At 52.6% G+C, this 22,208-nt stretch overlaps 1 protein-coding gene across 1 annotated transcript in view; it reads right to left on the bottom strand.

Moving 5' to 3' along the window:
• Positions 1-228: 228 nt before the first annotated feature.
• Adcy5 (adenylate cyclase 5) overlaps positions 229-22,208 on the bottom strand; it is a 185,133-nt gene continuing 163,153 nt past the window's right edge. The window contains exons 13-21 of the mRNA XM_045147561.1: positions 17,897-18,013; positions 17,293-17,457; positions 13,987-14,162; positions 12,270-12,299; positions 10,985-11,117; positions 6,473-6,736; positions 5,576-5,780; positions 2,652-2,776; positions 229-1,017 (exon numbers count right to left, since the gene is read on the bottom strand). Coding sequence (XP_045003496.1) covers positions 889-1,017; positions 2,652-2,776; positions 5,576-5,780; positions 6,473-6,736; positions 10,985-11,117; positions 12,270-12,299; positions 13,987-14,162; positions 17,293-17,457; positions 17,897-18,013 — 1,344 coding nt within the window. The 3' untranslated portion in view covers positions 229-888. The remainder of the gene's footprint in view (positions 1,018-2,651; positions 2,777-5,575; positions 5,781-6,472; positions 6,737-10,984; positions 11,118-12,269; positions 12,300-13,986; positions 14,163-17,292; positions 17,458-17,896; positions 18,014-22,208) is intronic.

Genomic DNA, 22,208 nt, shown 5'->3' with positions numbered 1-22,208 from the left:
CAAATGAGCAGAGACGCCCTGCTGTGCGCGGCTGTTTTCTAATATAGAGAATTTACAAAATATAGAATTTGGTATTTCTGTTAGATCTCCAAGGTTTTCAATCATACAAAATAAAAAATACAAAAAAAGACAAGTTGGGGGCCCCCGCCCGCCCACCCCCCCCCTCCCCAGTGGCACCCTCGTTTGCTTGTGTGTCTCTTACACGCATACGACCAGCATAGTCTAAAGAAGGGCACAGAAAACTCATTTTGTTTTATTTAATAAAGATTTCCTTTTTCTCAGAGCCACCCCTCCTTGCTTGGTGTCCTCTTGCCTCCAGTCCCGTTTCCCTCACGGGGTACCGTCTGCACGTGTGGAGGTGTGGGCGGAGGGTGCAAAGGCCACAGGCCCTCGAAAGCCAGCGCTCCCAGCCCAAAGCCCCATCGGGGAGCAGAGGGTGTGGCCTGTCTGAAGTTTAAAGGCTCACATGGAAAAGCAGACTCTTGAGGTCCCTGGGCAAACACCACCGCCCCCCAGGTCAACTTCAAGCCCACCTACCCACACAATGCCACCAAGGTGTCACCCCGGGCCTGCGGCTCTGCGCTGCGCCACACCACCTGATGAGGGCTCCAGTGGCACCTCCACCGTGCAGCGGGCGGCACCTGTCAGAAAACTCAGGGCTCGGGTCGAGTCTCGGGGAGTCTTCTGCCGAGGGAAACATCTTTGGTCAGCTTGGTGCTCCCAGGGTGCTGGCAGCCGGGGCCCTGGCCGGGGGCTGCTGCGGTCAGTGTGGAGATGTCACCGCGGCCGGCTGGGGCACAGGCCTTGCCTGCCTGCTGTACACACACAAAAAAGAAGCCTTTCTGGTCCTCCGGAGGCCAGGCTGTTGGCACCGCTGGCCCGCAGCTGCTAACTGAGGGGAGGCCCTCCGTTGAGGAAGTAGGTGATCATCTCGCCTTTGCCCTTGACCTTGACCACACCCCGGCACTCCAGCTGGTATGTGTTGGCGGCCAGCACCTGGTACATGTCCGTGGTTACCTAAGGAGACACACGAGGTAAGAAGACAGGCTGTTGCTGACCTGAGCCGCTGAGCAGCTGTGGGACACATCTTCCTCCGAGTGTTCATGCCCCAGCAAGGTCTGAGCACAAGAAGGGGGGCAGGCCCTGCACCACAGCCTCCTGGGGACTCGCTCATGGGAAGTGCCGGGCATCGTGATGAGGAGCCCACTCGTCTTCTGCAGTGGCCTGAGGTCTGCCAACTGCTGTGCGTGCTCTAGGGGTATGTAAGAGAGCCAGATGGCCCCTGGGGCCAGAGTGTTGCCTCGAGGGATGGCTCCGTGACTGCTCAGAGAGCCATTGCTCGTCTCCTTTCATCTTTCTTTGGGTAACTCCTATTCCCATGCCCAGGCTCAGCAAAGTGCACCGCCTGCCTGTGGGAAACGGATGTGAGAACCTGGACTTGGCTTCAGATCGTGGACTGGCCTCGGCCTTAGTTCTGGGGACACAGAGGAGAACTCGCTAGGGCTTTCTCGGTTAGTCTGTGGCTGTGGTGATAGATGAAGAAGGGCCTGGTGATGGGAGCAGGACAGCCAGGGCTCCTAGGATGGCGTGGGTCCCGTTCTGGGCATTGTCCAAGCTCCCACAGGCCGTTCTGCCACCTGGGAGAGCCCTTGTGAAGGGGAGGTGCTGCTAAGAGTTCATCACACAAGCCCCTGGGTTAGAAGTTCTGCACACATCTTACACCCAGCCCCCCCCCCCCAAACCTCTCCTTAGGCTCCAAGTTCCCATCCAGTAAGTCCTTTCTCTCTATTGGCCCAAGGATGTGCTTAGGAAAAAGCCATATGGTTAAAAAAAAAAAAAAAAAAAAGGCCTGATACCTCAGAACACATGCACAGGATGCCCGGGCCAGGTCCATCTGACCATGGTTGTGCCTAGAGGCCTTGCAAGACAGACAAGGGAGGAGAATTCAAGCAGCGTCAGTACAGGCACAAGACCTTTCAAATGGTACAGTTCGCACAAGGGGAAACAGCAAGGGAAGCTGATAGTTTCCCCCACGGCTTCTCGGGAGCTTACAGATAGATATGCAGGCCAAGACTGCTTCTGGGCCTTTTTGTGGCCGAGCGGAGCACTAAAAACGCACAAGGAAGTCCTGAGGACAGGGAAAAAGAGGATCCAGGGCGCTGCAGGCACGGGGATCGTGCGTACCAGCTTGGAAGGTGGGCAGAGAGGAAAAGAAACCGCCCCGTGCCTGGTTGGCCCCTTGGCTGCTCGGGGTGGTAGAAACACCAGATTCGGAGCGGCAGCCTTATCTGGTTGTCTTTAACCAGGACTGGTGAGCTGTGGGCCCTGCTGGGTAATATCTGCTCCCTGCAGCTGTCTGTGCCCTCCTGTGTGCCTGGGTGGGTCCCTGTAGCTTGCCAGCAGCCTTGCCCACCTGCTTACACCTGCTCAATTCCTTCTGTGCCCAGCAGAGGGCTTTGAGCAAGCCCGGGCTCTGTCCAAGGTACTGAAGACCCGTTCTCCAGGATGACAGGCCCGGGGCCCCATCATCTGTGGGTTTAGAGAAATTCTATCTGGGCACTGTGAGTGGCTTGCAGTCAAGAGCTCCTGGCCCAAGACAGACAGGGTCCCTCCGTGTGGGTACCATGCATAGGCGCTACTTTTGCACTCACCTGGATGCGGTCGGGCACCCCAGTACTGTCCATGCGGCTGGCCACATTCACGGTATTACCCCAGATGTCGTACTGAGGCTTCCGAGCCCCGATGACCCCGGCCACGACAGGACCGATGTTGAGCCCTGTGGGGACAGAAGTCAGCCACACGTATTTGTACCTTGTCGTCCTCGCGAACATTCCTCTCTCGGCACGGTGCAGGCCCGCCCAGCCCGAGGCCAGGCTCCACCCTGCAGGCGTCCACTTCTCTGCATTACCCGTCCTTGCCAGCTCAAGCGCCCTCACTTCAGTCTCTGCCACGAGTGACCTGCGTAACTCCAAGGCTGCATAACTCAACCCAGACTCAGCACAGAGCACTCCCTCCCTCCCTCCCTCTTTCTCCTCCCTTGCCTCCCTCTCACGCTTCCTCCAAGTCCCGTCACAGGACACGTGGCCTTTTAGCCCACGTGGCTTTCTTGGGATGGTCTGGCCACACTGAGCCACATGGTTTCGATCCTCAAAGCCCACAACTGAAGGCATCCCTGCCACGTGGGTGAATGGCTCCGTCCCACAAAGTGACTTCACTGCAGGCCAGGCCAGGCCAGCAAAGTTGCCGGGGGAAGATCCTAGCGCTGGGACACCGGGAAGACAGAAACCACCGACAAGGGCTGGCGCCGGCAGGTGGAGCTGCCCTGCCCCAACGTGCAAGACGGAAACCTGGTTCCCTCCACATAGCACTGTGCCCAGAGGGCAAAAGAGGGAGTTTGTTTCAGAGACAGCCCAATTCCTGACACTGTGACCAGTACCAAATGTCTCCTAAAGATGTTAGTGATCACGGGATTGGTTTTTTAGTTAACAATATTTCAGCTTAATGCTAGTCTTGGTAACTGAAAACTCAGCATATGTGAATTATATGTGAATTACTGTCACTTTTTTTTTTCTTTTAAATTTATTTGAGAGTGACAGGCAGAGACGGGGTGGGGGGGGGGGAGAATGGGCGCGCCAGGGCCTCCAGCCACTGCAAACGAACTCCAGACGCGTGCGCCCCCTTGTGCATCTGGCTAACGTGGGTCTTGGGGAATCGAGCCTTGAACCGGGGTCCTTAGGCTTCACAGGCAAGCGCTTAACCGCTAAGCCATCTCTCCAGCCCACTGTTACTTTTTTTAAAAAATATTTTTATTTATTTATTTGACAGAGAAAGAGGAAGAGAGAGAGAGAGACAATGGGTGCTCCAGGGCCTCTAGCCACTGCAAATGAAGTCCAGATGCATGAGCCCCCATATGCATCTGGCTAATATGGGCCCTGGGGAATTGAACCTGGGTCCTTTGGCTTTGCAGGCAGATGCCTTAACCACTAAGCCATCCTTCCAGCCCCCACTGTGACTTTTTAACATTTGAAGTCTTTCTCTATTTATTTATTTATTTTTGTTTGCTTTGAGATAGGGACTTTGCTGCGTTTCCCAGAATAGCTTCAAACCCCTGGGTTCTAGTCATCCTCCTGCCTCTGCCTCTGCCTCCTGAGTAGCTGAGATTATAGGCACCTGCCATGCTGCTTGGCTGTCTGAAGTTTTCCCATTGAGTAGAATATGGCCTTGACCATTCTGAAATCAACACACACCCTCTGCTCAGATCTCTCTCCCTCCTGTTCCACAGCCGAACTACTGTCTATGGACACCACAATAGTGTTCATGGAGCTTCCTTAAGACCGTCTCACAGGGAATTTGACAAATATGGCATCTCGGGTTAGGGGTGTACCTCAGTTGGTAGAGTGCTTGCCTGGCATGTACAAGGCCCTACATTTAATCTCCAGTACCAAAAAACAAAACAAGAAAGAAAAATAAAGGTGGGGTCCAGCAAAGATTTGGGGCTTGATTTAGCATTCTATCCTCTCTACTTGCTTCCCCAGGACGTGCGGATTGCAAAGCGTTCAGAGCAGAGGCATTCGGCTCCTGGAACTCAGAAGCAACCTACAAACTCACTTTGGTAAGGTTACTGTGCTTCCCAAAGCTGAGGGCATGGCGGCTCGTGCCTAAGACCCCAGTGGTCAGGAGGCTGAGAGTTAGGAAGATCAACATGCGTTCCTGTCTTAAAATACCAAAAACACCTGTCGATATTACCTGCTTCTTTTCATGTTTAGCTTTTTAAAAACAATTATGGGGCTGGAGAGATGGCTTAGCGGTTAAGCGCTTGCCTGTGAAGCCTAAGGACCCCGGTTCGAGGCTCAGTTCCCCAGGTCCCACGTTAGCCAGATGCACAAGGGGCACACGCATCTGGAGTTCGTTTGCAGAGGCTGGAAGCCCTGGCGCGCCCATTCTCTCTCTCTCCCTCTATCTGTCTTTCTCTCTGTGTCTGTCGCTCTTAAATAAATAAATAAATAAATAAATAAATAAATAAATAAAATTAAAAACAATTCTGCAGAATATATGCTCAATATGTAGTAACATGTTTATACTTCTGTAAATGCAGCAAGTGTTTGCTTTTCATTTTAATGAATGAATTTGGAGGAATACTTCTCAATAAAACCCTACTATTGACTTGATCGGTTCTGAAGGATACAAATGGCACTTGTCATATTCCCAAAGCCACCAGAAGGCCTTGAGTTGCCAGCATAGAGCACTCCACAAAGCCTTCCAGCAGGGACAGCCTGAGTCTAACACAAGGACGAGGCGGGAACTCAGAAAGAGGGTGTACTGCAAATGGCCTGCAAGTGGGTACACTGAGGCACCACCGGGCAATGATTCCACTATGTGAAGGGTGCCACACACCATCTTACCAGCCTCTGCTGCTGCCTCCCCTTCTGCCCCTGGGAGGAGACAATGGACCTGGGGGAGGGGGCATAGGGGAGCCTTCTACACCATCAGCCCCCCCCTCACTAATCTCTGTACCACCCTCCCTCCAGACTCTCCCACTGAGCTTCATCTCTACACCCCCCCCCAAGCCCCTCACCAATTTTCATCTGGAAGTTGTTGAAGGAATGTTCGTTGATGTACTTCATTTGGTCCATCAGCTTCATGGCGAAGTCAGCCAGAGCTTTGATGTGGGTCTTGCCCACCTTGTCATAGGTGGAGTCATTGAGGCCAGAGGCGGCCATGTAGGTGCTGCCGATGGTCTTGATCTTTTCTAGCTGTCTGAATCGATCCTCGCTGATGATCTAGACAGAAGTGAGCCAGTCCCAGGTCACCCCCCGCCGCCACCACCACCACCACCAAGCCTGAGACACTGGGGTCAAAGGAAGGGGCAACGAGGTGGAGGGAAGCACAGGGAGGGCACTGACTCAGGTAAGGCTCTGAGGAAGAGCTGGGCCTCCTTCACACCTGCTGCACGGGAATGGTGGTCTACCTGTGTTTCCCTCTCAGCAGCTCACATGCCCACCTCACCCTATCTGGCCTGCTGGAAGCCCCCCACATTCCTTATCCTGCTGCATAGCCTGGTCCTGTGGGGGGTGTTCTTACACCCATGACAGAGTCGAGACCAGCTCGTTTCTCTCTGCACTGCCCACAGTCTTGATTATTTGCCTGGAAATTCCTCCTTCCTCTGGTTCTCCTAACAGCTCTGGGCACAGATACTGGGTCATCCCAGGTACGGAGGCCTTGAAGGTTCAAATCCCAGCAGTCTGGGATGAAAGCTCAGCTGTGGCTGCTTTAGCACAATGACCTGATGGGGACTTAGCCTAGTCACTTGGGAAACACAGGGTGTGAGAACCTCAACTTTCTCATCTGTAGCATATACCAGGAGCCTGCGACAGTGTCTGGGACATGGCCCAGACTCTTATCATCAATGTTCACCATCACCGCCCCCAGTTGGAGAAAGGGGTGGTTGGTGACCCATGACCCCCAGGAGTACCTCGTCAAAGTCGGCAATGATTTCATTGAGCAGCCGCAGGCACTCGACCCCCTCGTTGTTGGCTTCCAGCTCCACGTAGAACTCGGAGAAGTTGGCAATGGAGGCGAACATGACAGCCACACATTCGCAGGATTGATAGTACAGTTCGTCATTGCGCCGCTCCCGGGCCAGGAAGTGGGCAGCCACGTCCTTGGGCAGGATGTTGTGCAGCAGCCGCCGGTTGTAAGCCTGGAGCTCTTCCATCTCCTCCTTCTCCTCGGTGGCCTGTGGGCGGACAGCACAAGGGCCAGGCGGTAGCTCAGTGGCTAAATAAAGTAGCCCCGAGTTCATTCCCAGGGCCCCGTGTCCAAGCTGGGTATGGGGATGGAGGGATGGCCTAGTGGTTAAGGTGCCGGTTTGCGAAGCCTAAAGACCCACGTTCGGCTCTTCAGATTCCTCGCCAGCCAGATGCACGAGGTGGCACAAGGTGACCTAAGGAAGGGAGCTGGAGTGGTAATTCCTGAATATCCTTGTGGAATGGTGCATAGCAGCACCTGGAAATGGTCTCTCTCTCTTTCTCTCAAAATGCCCAGACTGGGCTGGAGAGATGGCTTAGCGGTTAAGCGCTTGCCTGTGAAGCCTAAGGACCCTGGTTCGAGGCTCGGTTCCCCAGGTCCCACGTTAGCCAGATGCACAAGAGGGCGCATGCATCTGGAGTTCGTTTGCAGAGGCTGGAGGCCCTGGCGTGCCCATTTTCTCTCTATCTGCTTCTTTCTCTCCCTCTCTCTCTCTGTCACTCTCAAATAAATAAAAATGAACGAAAAAAAAGTTTAAAAAAAAAATGCCCAGAGTGCGGAAAGATCAACACAGAGCGTCACTAGCTGGCACCTCTCTTCTCTAGAGGAGGAAGGGTGTTTCAGGTGGTCTTAGTGTGTGGTCCTGGCTGGTCTGGTACTTGCTGTATAAACCAGGCTGGCCTCAAGCTCAGGGATAATCCTGCCCATCTCCCGAGTCCCAGAATTATAGGCATGTGCCATCATGCTCAGTTTCTAGCTGCCATCTCTACGTGGGCAGTGACAGGCAGGAATTAATGGATGTCAAGACCAGGGCTGAAGCATTGTTGAGGACCAGAAAGCTGTGATGTCAGATTGCCCGCAAAATGCTAATTTAAGGGCTGGAGAGATGGCTTAGCAGTTAAAGTATTTGCCTGAGAAGCCAAAGGACCCAGGTTCGATTCTCCAGGACCCACGTAAGCCAATTGCGCAAGGAGCACATGTGTGTTCCTTGTTCATTTGCAGTGGCTACAGGCCCTGGTGTGCCCATTCTCTCTTTGTCTGTTTTCTCTCTCTCTCTCCTTGCAAATAAATAAATAAAAATAATTTTAAAAGAGAAACTTTATAAAAAGTGCTAATTAAAAACTTTTATTTATTTGAGACAGAGAGAGAAAGAGAGAGAGAGAGAAAATATGGGCATGCCAGGGCCTCCAGCCACTGCAAATGAACTCCAGACACATGGGCCACCATGTGCATTTGGCTTACATGGGGCCTGGAGAATCAAACCTGGGTCCTTAGGCTTCGCAGGCAAGCGCCTTAACCACTAAGCCATCTCTCCAGGCCTCAAAATGCTAATTTAAATCAAAGGGAGGAAGGGGACTGAGTGGAGAAATGCAGCTGAGGGCAAACTGAGCAGGTAATGACGTCAGCACCGAGGTGGGACGGATCACCTCCGGTCACCGGGCACTCATTCCACTTTCCCCAGGTCTCTTCCGGGAAGCCCCCAAGTCTGTCCGTGGGGCTCAAGGACAGAGTTTTCAACTCTTCAAGACTGGTGAAGACTGAGAGACAAGGAAAGACGAAAGAGACAAGATGGCCTGGGCCAGAACTGGGGCAGCTAGCAAAATGTGAAGTGGCCCAAATGTCATTGCTGATGCCTGACAGGGAGAACTCTTGGGTCAGTGCAGAGGGCCTTGCCCTGGAAGGTAGACACTGGAGTGTTCAGAGCTGACTGGAGCCATGTCAGAAATATACATGCGATGCTGGGCGTGGTGGCGCACACCTTTCATCCCGGCACGCGGGAGGCCGAGGTAGGAGGATCACCGTGAGTTTGAGGCCACCCTGAGACTACATAGTGAATTCCAGGTCAGCCTGGGCTAGAGTGAGACTCTACCTTGAAAAACCAAAAAAAAAGGAAGAAAAGAAAACATACATGGGGTAAAGGGGTAGCTGGGGCACAAGTCCAACACGGGAGAGTGGGAAGGGGCTGCCGACATGGTGCTGTTCTTGCAGCTCTTCTGTAAGCTTGAGAATCCTTTTACTTGGGCTGGACAGATGGCTTAGCACTTAAGGCACTTGCCTACAAAGCCTAACAACCCAGGTTCGATTCCCCAGGACCCACGTAAACCCAGATGCAGTGGTGCATGCATCTGGAGTTCATTTGCAGTGGCTAGAGGCCCTGGTGTGCCTATCCCATTCTCTCTATCTCTGCTTGCAAATATATATATATATATATATACATATATATATATATATATATATATATATATATATATATATTTCTTTTTTTGTTTGTTTGTTTTTTTGAGGTAGGGTTTCACTCTAGTCCAGGCTGATATAGAATTCACTATGTGGTCTCAGGGTGGCCTCGAACTCACAACAATCCTCCTACCTCTGCCTCCTGAGTGCTGGGATTAAAGGCGTGCGCCACCATACCTGGCTATAAAAATATTTTTTAAAAAAGAATCCTTGGGCTGGAGAGATGGTTTAGCAATTAAGACATTTGCCTGTGAAGCCTAAGGACCCAGGTACCCACATAAGCCAGATGCACTAGGTGGTGCATGTGTCTGGAGTTTGTTTGCAGTTGGAGGCCCTGGTGCATCCATTCTCTCTCATTCTGCCCATTTCTCTCTCTCTCAAATAAATAAAATATTTTAAAAAATAATCATTTACTTATTTTTTTTTACTGTGTGTGTGTGTGTGTGTGTGCAGGTGTGCCATGGCACGTGTGTGGAGATCAAAGGTGTCTGTGTTCCACATTCTTGGAGACAGGGTCTCTTGTCACAACAAACAAGCTGCCAAATGAGCTGGCCCACTGGCCTATGCACTTCAGATTCTTCTGGCTCTGCCCTCCCTCTGAGATAGGTGCACTGGGATTACAGATGCAGGTGCCACTTTGTATCTGGCTTTATGTGGGTATTGGGGAATTGAACACGGGCCCAAGTACCTTTAACCTCTGAGCCATCTCCCGAGCCTTAAGATTCATTCTAAAAGCCTATCCGAGCCAGGTGTGGTGGCGCACGCCTTTAATCCCAGCACTGGGGAGGCAGAGGTAGGAGGATTGCCGTGAGTTCGAGGCCACCCTGAGACGACATAGTGAATTCCAGGTCAGCCTGAGCTAGAGTGAGACCCTACCTCGAAAAAACAAAACAACAACGACAAAAAAAAAGCCTACCCAAAATCCAGAGATAAGACAGTGGAGGTAAACTAGGGACCCACCTCCTCACCCATCCTGGGTAGGGATTCCTGAGTGGCCATGAAGGGGCAGTGGTAGAGATGTAAGCAGAGGGCAGAGGGGCAGAATGCCACAGCCTCAGGGGACACTCTCAATGATGAGGAATGGGGGCTAGAGAGATGGTTCAGCAGTAGAGGTGTTTGCCTGCAAAGCCTAATGACCTGGGTTTGACTCCCCAGTAGCCACGTAAAGCCAGATACACGAAGTGGTGCATGCATCCTGAGTTCATTCTCAGTGGCTAGAGGCCCTGGTATGGTCTGTCTCTTTCTCTCTCTGCTTGCAAACAAATTGCAAAGGAATTAAAAAAAATTGTTCATTTTTATTTATTTATTTGAGAGTTATAGAGAGAGAAAGAGACAGATAGAGAGAGAGAGAGAGAGAGGGAGGATGGGGGCGCCAGGGCCTCCAGCCACTGCAAATGCACTCCAGATGCGTGCGCCCTCTTGTGCATCTGGCTAACGTGGGACCTGGGGAACCGAGCCTCGAACCGGGGTCCTTAGGCTTCACAGGCAAGCGCTTAACCGCTAAGCCATCCCTCCAGCCCAGAATATTTTTTTAAAGATGAGGACTGATGGGAGGCCCCTGGGAAGCTCCCTGACAGCCCAGGGCCAGCGGCAGCAAGAATTACAGCCCCTGACCACCCTACCACCCTGGCCCAGCTTGTCCACCCAGGCCTCCAGTCACTGCCTTTGCCTCTCCTCTGGTCTCTGCTCCTCTGGAGAAGTCACTACACCCAGCTCTGCACAGAAGCCTCTCATAGCAGCTTCCCACACTGGTAGGAGCTGCCCTTAGCTCTCCACCCATCTCCTGCCACTCCTCCCCTGAATGTCGGGCTGAGCACCCTCATGGCTGGGCCCAGCAGAGCCCCATCGCGGTCCGGTGGAGGGTTTTGGCCCCTGCCCCCAGAGAGCCGATCTGTTGGTACCTAGCAGCGGTCAGCTAGGATGACACTTGTGGAGGACACCTTGTTGGTGGGACAGAGACGGAACCCAGCGAGCGCTGTGGGCGACAGGGCAGGACACACACCTGCAGTTTCCAAAGAAAGTCGAGGCGGGCGGTGGACTCCACCTGCTGGGCGTGCAGGTACAGGGCCAGCACAAACACGGAGATGATGACGGGTGTCACCACCCTCAGCGCCACCTTGGTCGCGTGCTCTGGGCTGGGGGGTGAGAGGTAGACAGGGTTGAGTGGACCCTGGCACCTCCCACCAGGCTCAGAAGACCCTGGGGCCACCTTTCTCCCACTACAGCGCCTCCTCAAGCTGACTGCAGAGCCTTCCTGCGGGAAGTTGCCCAGCACAGTGGGCGGTGGTTTCTCCTCCCCTGATTGTCTACACCGCGACACCCTGAATGTGCCTAGGCGTGGCTCCTCCCCTGGGGACTTAAGTTCTTTTTTTTAAAAAAATATTTTACTTTTATTTATTTGACAGAGAAAGAGGCAGAGAGAGAGAGAGAGGGAGAGGGAGAGAATGGGCACGCTAGGGCCTCCAGCCGCTGCAGAAGAATTCCAGATGCCTGCGCCCCCTTGGGCATCTGGCTAACGTGGGTCCTGGGGAATCGAGCCTGGGCCCTTTGGCTTTGCAGGCAAACGCCTTAACGGCTAAGCCATCTCTCCAGCCCGGGTCTTATATTCTCGTCACTTGGAATGCTCCACTGGTGAAGGCAGGGAGAGGAGTCAGCTTCTCTACAAGGCAGTGGCATTGGTGCAGGGACAAGGGAGTTGTACTGGCTGTAATGACCCTGTCTTGGGCACCGTGGGCAAGTGTCTCAACCTGCACTTAAACGAGCATTTGCACCTGCAAAAACGGCAATACTTCCATTTGAAGATGGGGTGAAGAATTAAGATGCAGCAGACAGAGAACCCCTCGAGGGGGCTGGCAGAGGAGCAGTTGGTATTGTCTAAGTATGCTCCCATTAACCTGACACGTGTTCTTGAAACACTCCTTCCAAACCAGACCCTTGCACCAGCCAAGGACACAAGCCACGAAGGCTGCAAGTGACTCCCTGATGACAGCCTTAGAACAGCCTCTGGTCCGGCTCTGTGGCTGGGGACCTCCAGCTGACACCCAGAGAACAGCTTGGGCGCAAGGGTGACTCGTCCACCGATCACCTTGGGGCGGCGGGAATCAAAACAGCAAAGAAGTGTATCTGTCTGACTGTAGCCCCTTTCTACCGCTGGGAAGACCTTCCTGCCTCCTCTGGCTGCCAATCTCACTGCCCACCTTGTCATAAGGCCCCCCTCCCACCTGGGCCTGTGTCCTCTCTGGGCCAAGGACAGGGAGAGACCCATTGATGAAGTAGTGTCCACTTACCACGGGGAAGTCCCGTTGTGGCTGAAGTCTCTGTGAACAGAAGTCAGGGAGACTGCTCAGGTGGTCTCGGCCTCAAGGCCTGTTCTGCCCCCAGAGGTCTGCTGTGGTGCCCTCACTATTACTGCGCTTTGCTCTCAGCTGGGAGGCTTGCAGAATGCCCACTCTAGTTGGCATCCAGCCACAATGACTCCAAACCACCCAGGCCTTACCTTGGACCCTATCTGCCCAGCCCCCACCACTACGTATGGACCACATCCATCTGGACAGATGCCTGTCTGACTGTCCTCCCTCACTCAATGCTGCTGTCTGCGGGGGAGGGGTGGGGGACACCCCTGAGCCTGCACTGTCCCATGTGGCAAATACCACATGTGTGCCGCTAAGCCTTGGAATGTGTCTAGAGTGAGTGAAGATGTGATGTATATATACCATGTGGTAACTTGGAGAAAAAAGTGATTTTCTAATAATCTTTCTTTCTTATTTTTTGAGGTAGGGTTTCACTCTAGCCCAGGCTGAGCTGGAATTCGCTATATAGTCTCAGGGTGGCCTCGAACTCACGGCGATCCTCCTACCTCTGCCTCCCGAGTGCTGGGATGAAAGGCGTGCGCCACCATGCCCGGCTTATTTTTAAATTGGTTGTATGTTTGAAAGGTCGTATTTTGGATATAGTGGTTAAATAAAAGTGTTCTCATAATTAATTGTACCTTTTGGCTAGGGTGTTGCTCAGTAACAGAGCACTTGGCTAGCATGCAAAAGGCCCCAAGTTCAACCCTCAGCACCATAAAACATTTGGACTTTTTAATTAGTTTTTACTTTTTTTTTTGAGGTAGGGTCTCACTCTAGCTCACTCAGGCTGACCTGGATTTCACTATGGAGTCTCAGGCTGGCCTCGAACTCTCGGTGATCCTCCTACCTCTGCCTCCCGAGTGCTGGGATGAAAGGCGTGCGCCACCACGCCCAGCCAACTTTTTTTCTTCTTAATTGCAACTGCTACAAGTTCTAACTTACTCATGTGGGCTGCATGGTTTATCTACTGGCACTGCTGCCCCAGGGCCAAACCAGTGTCTCTCAACACAGCCCCAACTTCCCCTGACTGCTGATCACGGCTCCAAAGCCTCACATGGAAGCTTCTAGCACGTGGGAGGTCCAGACTCCGGAGGGTGAGTTTAAGCCACCTTCCGCTACATAGCACGTTTGAAGCTAGCCTGGGCTACATGACGCCCCTGTCTCAAAAGAAAACGATATATAAAAATAAAGCACAACAAATAAAATAAAGCGAAAGCCCAGCTGTGGCCCTGGATCTCCAAGTATAAGGGGCCTGGATCTCTATCGCTCCCTTCTCCTGCTGCTCAGGGGGCTGCTGCCTGTCACTTGCCCACAGCCCCACACCCTCCAGAAGATGTCTCTTGATCTGAGATAAATGCTTGGTAATTTTTAGGTATCGCTCCCGTCACAGAGCAAAGGACATTCTACCCTGGTTGCTCCCCCACTTCCTGGGCTCAAGGCCCCCAACACAGCAGGCTCTCAACAGACCAGTGATGTTCATCAATGGCCCTGCCTCGTCCTTTCACCGGACCCCGGTGAATACACATACAGGGGACAGCAAGACACGCTCCTGGCGGGTCCTCCCCAGGGTGCCGGCATCCTAGGCCTCCGCTCTTTCCGTCTCCCTGCACCGCCCGGGACCCAGCGGGGGAGATGCGGGGACGACGCCACGTACATGGCGTTGGCCGTAACCAGGAGGTCAGCGTTGTCAAAGAGGGCGACACCGGGCACTTCGACGACGAGGACGTAGACGAGCTCGATGGCCAGCATGAGCACCAGCTTCCCGATGCAGCTGATCTGCAGGAACACGGAGCAGGCCAGCAGGCTGAGCAGAACGCTGTACGTGAAATACTGTGGGGGAGAGGACACAGCGGTCAGCGCCCGGACCCGTCCCCGCCCCCGCCCCATCCCGAGCCCGGCTGGTAGCCAGGAGACGTGGCATCAGGTCGGAGTGGGCCAGGAGGGTGGCACAGGGTTGAGGTGAGAGCCAGCTGCAGACTGCGGACCGCCTGTGTGTCCTCCGCAGACCCAGTTGCCCCCTGTGCTTCCTATCTTGGCTTCACCTCTTCTCACTGCACCTGGCACCCTCAATAGCAACGGGGAGCGTGGCGCCCAGCCCTGATTGGCAGCCCTGGGATCTACGGCTCCAAACCTGAAGTGGGTTTTTTGTTTTTTTTTTTTTTAAAGATTTTTATTTATTTATTTGAGAGCGACAGAGAGAGAAAGAGGCAGATAGAGAGTGAGCGCGCCAAGGCTTCCAGCCACTGCAAACGAATTCCAGATGCATGCGCCCCCTTGTGCATCTGGCTAACGTGGGTCCTGGGGAATCGAGCCTCGAACTGGGGTCCTTAGGCTTCACAGGCAAGTGCTTAACCGCTACGCCATCTCTCTAGCCCTGAAGTGGGTTTTGTAAGCTCATGCACTTGGGGCACTGGCCCAAACTGATGTGACACTGAGCATCATCTTCACCCCTACTTTTCTAGAACTATTGCTCATTTGGCTGCCTAATCAGAAGTGTGTTTATAATTAGGACCTGCTCAGACTCTTCTGGGGACGTGTGTGTGTATGTGTGTGTGTGTGTGTGTGTGTGTGTGTGTGTGTGTGTGTGGCAACCTTCCAAAAAAAAAAAAATCTGAAGACTGTGGCAATCCAAATACCTTGACCTTAAATTTGGTTTACAAGGAGGGACTAGTGTCCTGTACTATGTATGGCCCTGGACAAGTCCCTTCTGGTTTCTGAGCCTGTTTCCTTCTTAGACAACTGAAGGGCTCTAACAGCTAATCTCAGAGGCCCTCTTTTCTTCCTTTCCATCCCCTGACGTGGATCCCAGACTTGTCAGGAGCTACGCCCTCGTTCTTCCTTTTTACATTTAGCACCATTATTTCATAAGCCGGCTTCTGGCTTCTCACCATTTCCACACACGGTCTCTGCTCTGGCCTGCGGCCAGGTGCTGGCGCCTGGCAGTTGGGGCAGCCTCAAGCTTTCAGGAGCCAAATGGAAGACTGCAAAGGGTCCTCTGGTGACTTGATGGGTGGGGAAGACAGCCTCAAGTCACCACTAAGATCAGAGAGAGGAAGGAATGGGAGGACAAGGTGTAGCTAGCTACCTGTCCTGGGGAGAGGGCGAAAAAGGAGGGCTTCCACAAACCAGCCTGAGCGTCCATCGAGACCCTGGGCCCAAGGAGCCAGGAAGCCCACCTAGGCTTAAAGCAGGGCTCTCTAAGAGTCTAGGGTCTGTGGGGCATGGCCGACTGGTACAGGCATGGCACTGTGAAGTATAGTCACCCCAAGATCTGTAGTCAGCTGGGCCATTAGGGTCCACAGGCCTGACTCTGACAGGAAAAAAAAAAAACCCAGACACACCAGAGACTGTCCTCTTTTCTCAGGGCCCAGTTTCTGCAGAGACTCGATTGCCCACCAAAGAAAAGTCCCTCTAGTCTGGGGCTTAGAGCGGATGTGGGAAGGCTAGAGGCAGGGAGCTCTGCTTCAGTGCAAGGCGGCCTTGGCAGGGAGAGAACCTATTAGGGACACGGCCGGGCCCTGGCCCTCCTTCAACTTTCCTCACCCCTCTATGCAGCAGGGAGATGGCCAGGCTCTTTCCCAGGCGGCCGGAGGACGGGACTGTGACAGCTGCCTTTGTCCCTCTACTGTAGTTGTGAGCCCTTGCTGTAAGTCAGGGCCCCTCGGGGAACTGGATGAAAGCAAGCTTAGGACTTCTCCTGGTGGGGGGTGGCTAGGTTGGGGATGGCCACCCCTGAGCAGCCGCCAGCAGGAAGCTGTCCTGACACTCGCTGCCCAGGGCTCCCAGGCGGGAGCAGCCTCGTTAGAGTTGTGCCAGTACAAGTCTGCCCTCAGCATGAGTTCCTGGCGGGCTTTTCTGAGCCCGAATGCCCACAGGTGCAAAATGTCTACGCACTGCTGCATGCGAAAAAAAAAAAACAAAACAAAACAAAAAAAAAACCCTGCTTGTTCGCCCCTTGATCAGAGGCTGACTGGGAGTCCTGGCTTTGGAATGGGTTCTCTTTGTTCCCTCACCCTGCTGGCTGGCATTGAAGCAGGGGGCCCAGGTGGGCTCTCCTGAGCAAGGGAAGGCTCTGCCGCTGATACACTGTCCACTCCTACTCAGGAATATAAAACTGGGGTGGGGGGAGGCTAAATAATGCATGAGACCTCTTACTAGCCCCATGACCCCGGGTGTTACCAAACAGTTCTGTTGGCTGAGGTTCTTTATCTCTATAAAGGAGATAACAGGGCTGGAGAGATGGCTCAGCGGTGAAGGCACTTGTCTGCAAAAAGCCTACCAGGCTCAGGTTCGATTCCCCAGGACCCACGTTAGCCAGATGCACAAGATGGCGCATGCATCTGGAGTTCATTTGCAGCGGCTAGAGTCCCTGGTGTGCCCATTCTCTCATTCTCTCTCTCTCTCTTTCTGCCTCTTTTTTTTTTTTTTTTCGTTCCCAAATAAATAAAAATATTTTTAAGGAGAGGCTGGAGAGATGGTTTAGTAGTTAAGGTGCTTGCCCGAGAAGCCTAAGGACCCACATAAGCCAGACGCACAAAGTGGCACACGCGTCTGGAGTTACGTTTGCAGTGGCTGGAGGCCCTGGTGTGCCCATTCTCTCCCCTCCCCTCCGATAAATAAATGAAAATAAAACATTATATGTTTAAAGAAGATATTAATACAGCACCTGTGTCCCACCCAGGGTGGCGAAACATCACTGACCTACGTACAGCACTCAGTGGGATACCCGCCACATGGCGATCACGGTAGAAAGCTGTCAGCTAAGCTGTCACCACTGTCACTACAACGAGGCGGCTGCTCAAGGTATGGAAGAGACAGGAAAAGACAGTCCCTGGGAGAGCAATGAGCTGGTGGCCCCCAACCTTGCCCAGGACAGTCCAGGGCTGCGGGGCAGAGCGGGGAAGGGCAGGCGGATCTGCTCCTACTCCCGCCCCTTCCTCCACTGCCCCCCCCCCCGAACCTCGGGGAAGTTGCAGTTGGGCTGGGGGCTGCCGCAGAAACCCCGCTCTTCGCCCAGGCTGTAGTTGAAGACAGACTCCAACACGTGGCACGCGTTGACCTGGCTCTCTGTGACGTTGTGCTCCTCTGCCAGGCAGCTCACCAGGTTCTTGGAGTTGCATATAAACTGAGATAGGAAGAGGGAGTGAAGCTAGTCAGCCCCTGGGGTACGGGTGGGGCAGTCCATCCCACAGGACGCTGGTGCTCATCTTCCCCATCACGTGCAGCTGTACCCACAGCAGGGGTCAGAGGGACACAAGAAGGAGCCAGGGGAAAAGCCGGGGACAGGTGGCTTAGCCTGAGGGAGGGCGTAGCCCTGGGCCTTCCTGAGGCAGGACCCTTCAACATGTTTTGGGGTTTGGATCCTTCAGCCTTGGGGGAAAAAAAAATCTGAAAGCTGGTGTGAGATGTTAAAGAGAGAGTCAACTTGGAGCCCAGCTTGAGGTAGAAGACCGAGAGAAACTTCTAGGGCTGCGCTCCCTGGCTCGTGCCTGTTATTGGTCACAGGGTTGCCAGTTTGACCCCCCTGGGTCACAGAGGTGCCAAGGGGATGTGGAGGTACCTACCATGTTGACGAAAGCGGACAGGAACACCAGGATGATGGTGAACACGCCGACCAGGGTGCTGTTCATCTTGGATCGCACGATCTTTCTGGAGAGGGTCTGCAGCGGGCTGGGGAAGAGCTGGGGCCGGGACAGAGGGACAGCATCCCATGAGGACCCCACAGATGGCCTTGGCAGAGCTCAGTGGGCCCACCTGTGTATCTGGTGTGGTCTCCCAGGACTTCCTGAACCCGGCTGGACCTTGCATTACTGACCACCACTTCCAGGTCCGTAGCAGCCCAGGCTCTGTATTGGCCAGGAAGGCTGTGCCAGGAGCCCACAGGGGACACAGGACCGAGGGATGAAACGATGCGACACGCTATCCTGCCCCAACAGGGAAGTAGCCAAAAGCATGCCACCCTATGGGTCTAACTAGGGAGGGGTGGCGGGTGGTTCAGGGGTCATGGAGGGGACCAGACTTTCCTGGGGAGGTGAGAAGGGTTCCTCAGAAGGAATGGGGGTTAAGACAGGCCCCGGTGTGTGGATGAAGGGGCTGTTTGTGAGAAGGGACAGGGGAGCTTGGGGGGCAGGAGGGAGGAAGGGGTAAACACAGGCACTGGCTGAGCACTTTCTTCAGCATGAAGCTCCACAGACCTGCCGTTTGATCCACCTACATCCTTGATCCTAACTCTTATACCCTTTTCAACCAAGCAAGCCATATTTCTACCGAAAGCCTCACTGCACAACACTGCACTGCCGTAACTAAATGCCCAGCCTGCCGAGTCCACTTCTGCCAGCAACCCTGGCACCGTTGGTACCACATCCCCCTCGTCTGTCACGCAATCTAGGCTAACAAAGGCATCAACAGAGACCCAAAGCGCCCTAGCCTGCCCAGCTCTTCCCGGTGAAGCTCGTCAGCCACCAATATTGCAGGCTGACATCTGAGGGCACAGGATGGTGAAGAAAGCAAGAGGTGGAGGCAGGAAGTGTGTGTCCGTCTGGGCATGGCTCTCCTGTGTGATCCTGAACAAGCCTCACCCCCTCCCCACCGCTCTGAAGGTTCCCCACCTGTAGGAATGCCCCTGATTCTTGTGGGTACGGAAAGTGGCAGAGGCGTCCATTCTAACCAGTTACAGGCTCTGCCCGCTCTGCGTTTCTGTCTCAAGTGCCAGGCTGTAAGGCAAATCGCTCCCTGACACGGAGGGCTGCTGAGGCGGGTCACACAGGTGAGACTCAGAGAACTCAGCACATTCCCAGGGGCCATGAGACAGGCTGGCCTACAGGCCAGGTGGCTACAAAAGTGGCTAGAAGCCAGGCGTGGTGGCCCATGCCTTTAATCCCAGCACTCGGGAGGCAGAGGTAGGAGGATCTCAGGCCACCCTGAGACTACATAATGAATTCCTGGTCAGCCTGAGCTAGAGTGAGATCCTACCTCGAGAAAAAGGAAAAGAAAAGAAAAGAAAAGAAAGATAGTGGCTAGAGGACTGAGGGAGGTAGCTCAGAGGTCAAGTGCTTGCCTTAGCATGCTCAAGGCCCTGGGTTCTAATCCCATCCCTGAGGGCTGGGGGCACTGGGCCATTGATCTAGTGCTCCCCAGCCACAGATGAACCCCACTACATCACAACATCCATGTGAGCCCATCACATTGTCTCCATGGGACTCTGGGGGCAAAGGGTGTCAGTACAAACGTGCTGGTACCCATGGTGCTGGTTATGATATCATAGTTTTTTTTTTTTTTTCTCTCTCTCTTATTTTCTGCCAATATCCATGAAATATAGCCAGTCAACTCCCCAGCAGGAAAACAGGGTAAAGTCAAGCCCCAGACCCCTCAACTGCTGACGACACAGGCAGGCCCAGCTTGCCCTGGGACTCGGGCTCTGGGCTGCTATGTGCGCACAGGAAAAAATTCTACGTCCATCCCATGCCCAAACCCTCTCTTCCCACCCTTCCAGCAAGGCCACTCCCAAGACGGCAAGGGGAAAGACGGGCACAAAGGACAGCCTGCAGGAAGAGCTGGAGCCCTGGCTGGAGTCTGTTAGTGAAACAAACTCCAGGCTGAGAGGGGAGGACCTTGGCCTCCATCTCTCCAGCAAGACAGTGCCCAGTATGTTCATAGACCTCCAAGCCTGTGGTCATGTCTGACAAACACGTCCCTGTGGGATCAGGAAGGAGACGTTCTGACTAGACTCTCTTATGTGGCAAAAGCAAAGACGGGTGACTTGTAAAGTGTGAGCTTCAATTAAAATCCTGTCTCTCTGAACCGGGCGTGGTGGCGCACGCCTTTAATCCCAGCACTCGGGTAGAAGGATCACCATGAGTTCGAGGCCACCCTGAGACTCCATAGTGAATTCCAGGTCAGCCTTGGCTAGAGTGAGACCCTACCTCAAAAAAAAAAAAAAAAAAGAAAGAAAGAAAATAAAAGAAAAACATAACAAATAACAATAATAAATCCTCTTTCTCTCTCTCTCACACACACCACACACACACACACACACACACAAACAATCAAGCAGAGAAAGAATACAGAAATAAGCCCTTATGTCTAAGTTTTGGCAAGCATGCCAAAGGCAATTCAATAGGGAAAGAATATCTTGCCACTAAATGGAAATCCACATGCAAAAAAAAAAAAAAAAAAAATGAAGTTGAGTCCTTGCCTCACACCATATACAAATTCAACTCAAAATAGCTGGGTGTGGTGGTGCACGCCTTTAATTCCAGCACTCCCAGGAAGAGGCAGAGGCAAGAGGATCGCTGTGAGTTCGAAGCCACCCTGAGATTGCATGGTGAATTCCAGGTCAGCCTGGACTAGAATGAAACTACGTAAAAAACAAACAAAAAAACCAAAACACACACACACACACAAAACCAAACCTCAAAATGGATCAGTGCTAAAACTATAAAACTTTTAGAAGAAAACATAAAAGTATGTTTATAAGTATGGATTTGGTCCTACTTTTCTTTTTTTTTTTCAAGGTAGGTTCTCACTCTAGTGAGTGCTGGGATTAAAGGCATGGGCACCATACTGGGCTAGGTCCTAGTTTCCTAGAATTGACATCAGAAGACACCCACCCACCCCCCTGCCCAGAGAAGAAAATACATAAATGTGACTACATCAAAAATTTTTAGTTTTATACAGTAAATATCAACCTTAAGAAAGCATAGAAGTACTGGTAAGAATGTAGAAAAGTTGGTGATGGCAATATTGAATAATGTTCCCGCTGTGGAAGACACTATGATGGTCTCTTTTTTTTTTTTTTTTTTTGGTTTTTCGAGGTAGGGTCTCACTCTGGTCCAGGCTGACCTGGAATTCGCTATGGAGTCTCAGGGTGGCCTTGAACTCATGGCGATCCTCCTACCTCTGCCTCCCGAGTGCTGGGATTAAAGGCGTGCGCCACCACGCCCGGCTATGATGGTCTCTTAAAACTTAAAGCGGGAGACAGAGGTAGGAGGATCATCATGAGTTCGAGGCCACCCTGAGACTACATAGTGAATTCCAGGTCAGCCTGAGCTAGAGTGAGACCTTACCTCGGAATACCAAAAAAAAAAAAAGAAAAAGAAAAAAAATTAAACATAGACTATCTATTTTCTTCCTATTTTCCTATTTTCTTCCTTCTGGGTTTCTACCTAAAATTATTGAAAGCAGGGACTTGAACATCCATGAAGGTGGAAAGTGCTCAAATGTCCATCACGTGAGAAAGGGCTAGACAAAATAGGATACAGCTACACAATATGGTATGACCGAGGGCTAAGGAGGAATGTGGGGCTGGAGAGATGGCTTTGTGGTTAAGGCACTTGCCTGTGAAGCCTACGGACCCAGGTTTGATTCCTCAGAGCCCACGTAAGGCAGCTGCACATGGTAGCACACGTTTGGAGTTCCTTTGCAATGGCTGGATGCCCTGTGTACTCATTCTGTCTCTCAAATAAATAAATTTTTAAAAAGAAGGAATGTGGGGCTGGAGAGATGGCTTAGCGGTTAAGTACTTGCCTGCGAAACTTAAGAACCCCAGTTCAAAGCTCAATTCCCCAGGACCCACGTAAACAAGATGCACAAGGTGGTGCATGCATCTGGAGTTCGTTTGCAGTGGCTAGAGGCTCTGGCGCACCCATTCTCTATCTATCTGCCTCTTTCTCTCTCTATCTGTCGCTCTCAAATAAATAAATAAAAATAAAACAAAAAAAAATTTAAAAGAAGGAATGTGACATTATAAATTATCACATGGATGACCCTCAGAAGCACTATGACAGAAGCCAGAATCGAAAGGCCACGCAATATCCAATGCCATTTACATGAGATGTAGATAGCATGCAAATTAAGAGACAAGACAGTGCTCCTCTC

Source organism: Jaculus jaculus, chromosome 4, assembly GCF_020740685.1.
Source record: "Jaculus jaculus isolate mJacJac1 chromosome 4, mJacJac1.mat.Y.cur, whole genome shotgun sequence".
Taxonomy (NCBI): domain Eukaryota; kingdom Metazoa; phylum Chordata; class Mammalia; order Rodentia; family Dipodidae; genus Jaculus; species Jaculus jaculus.
Note: the sequence above shows the minus strand (reverse complement) of the source record. Positions and strands in the feature narration are given on the sequence as shown.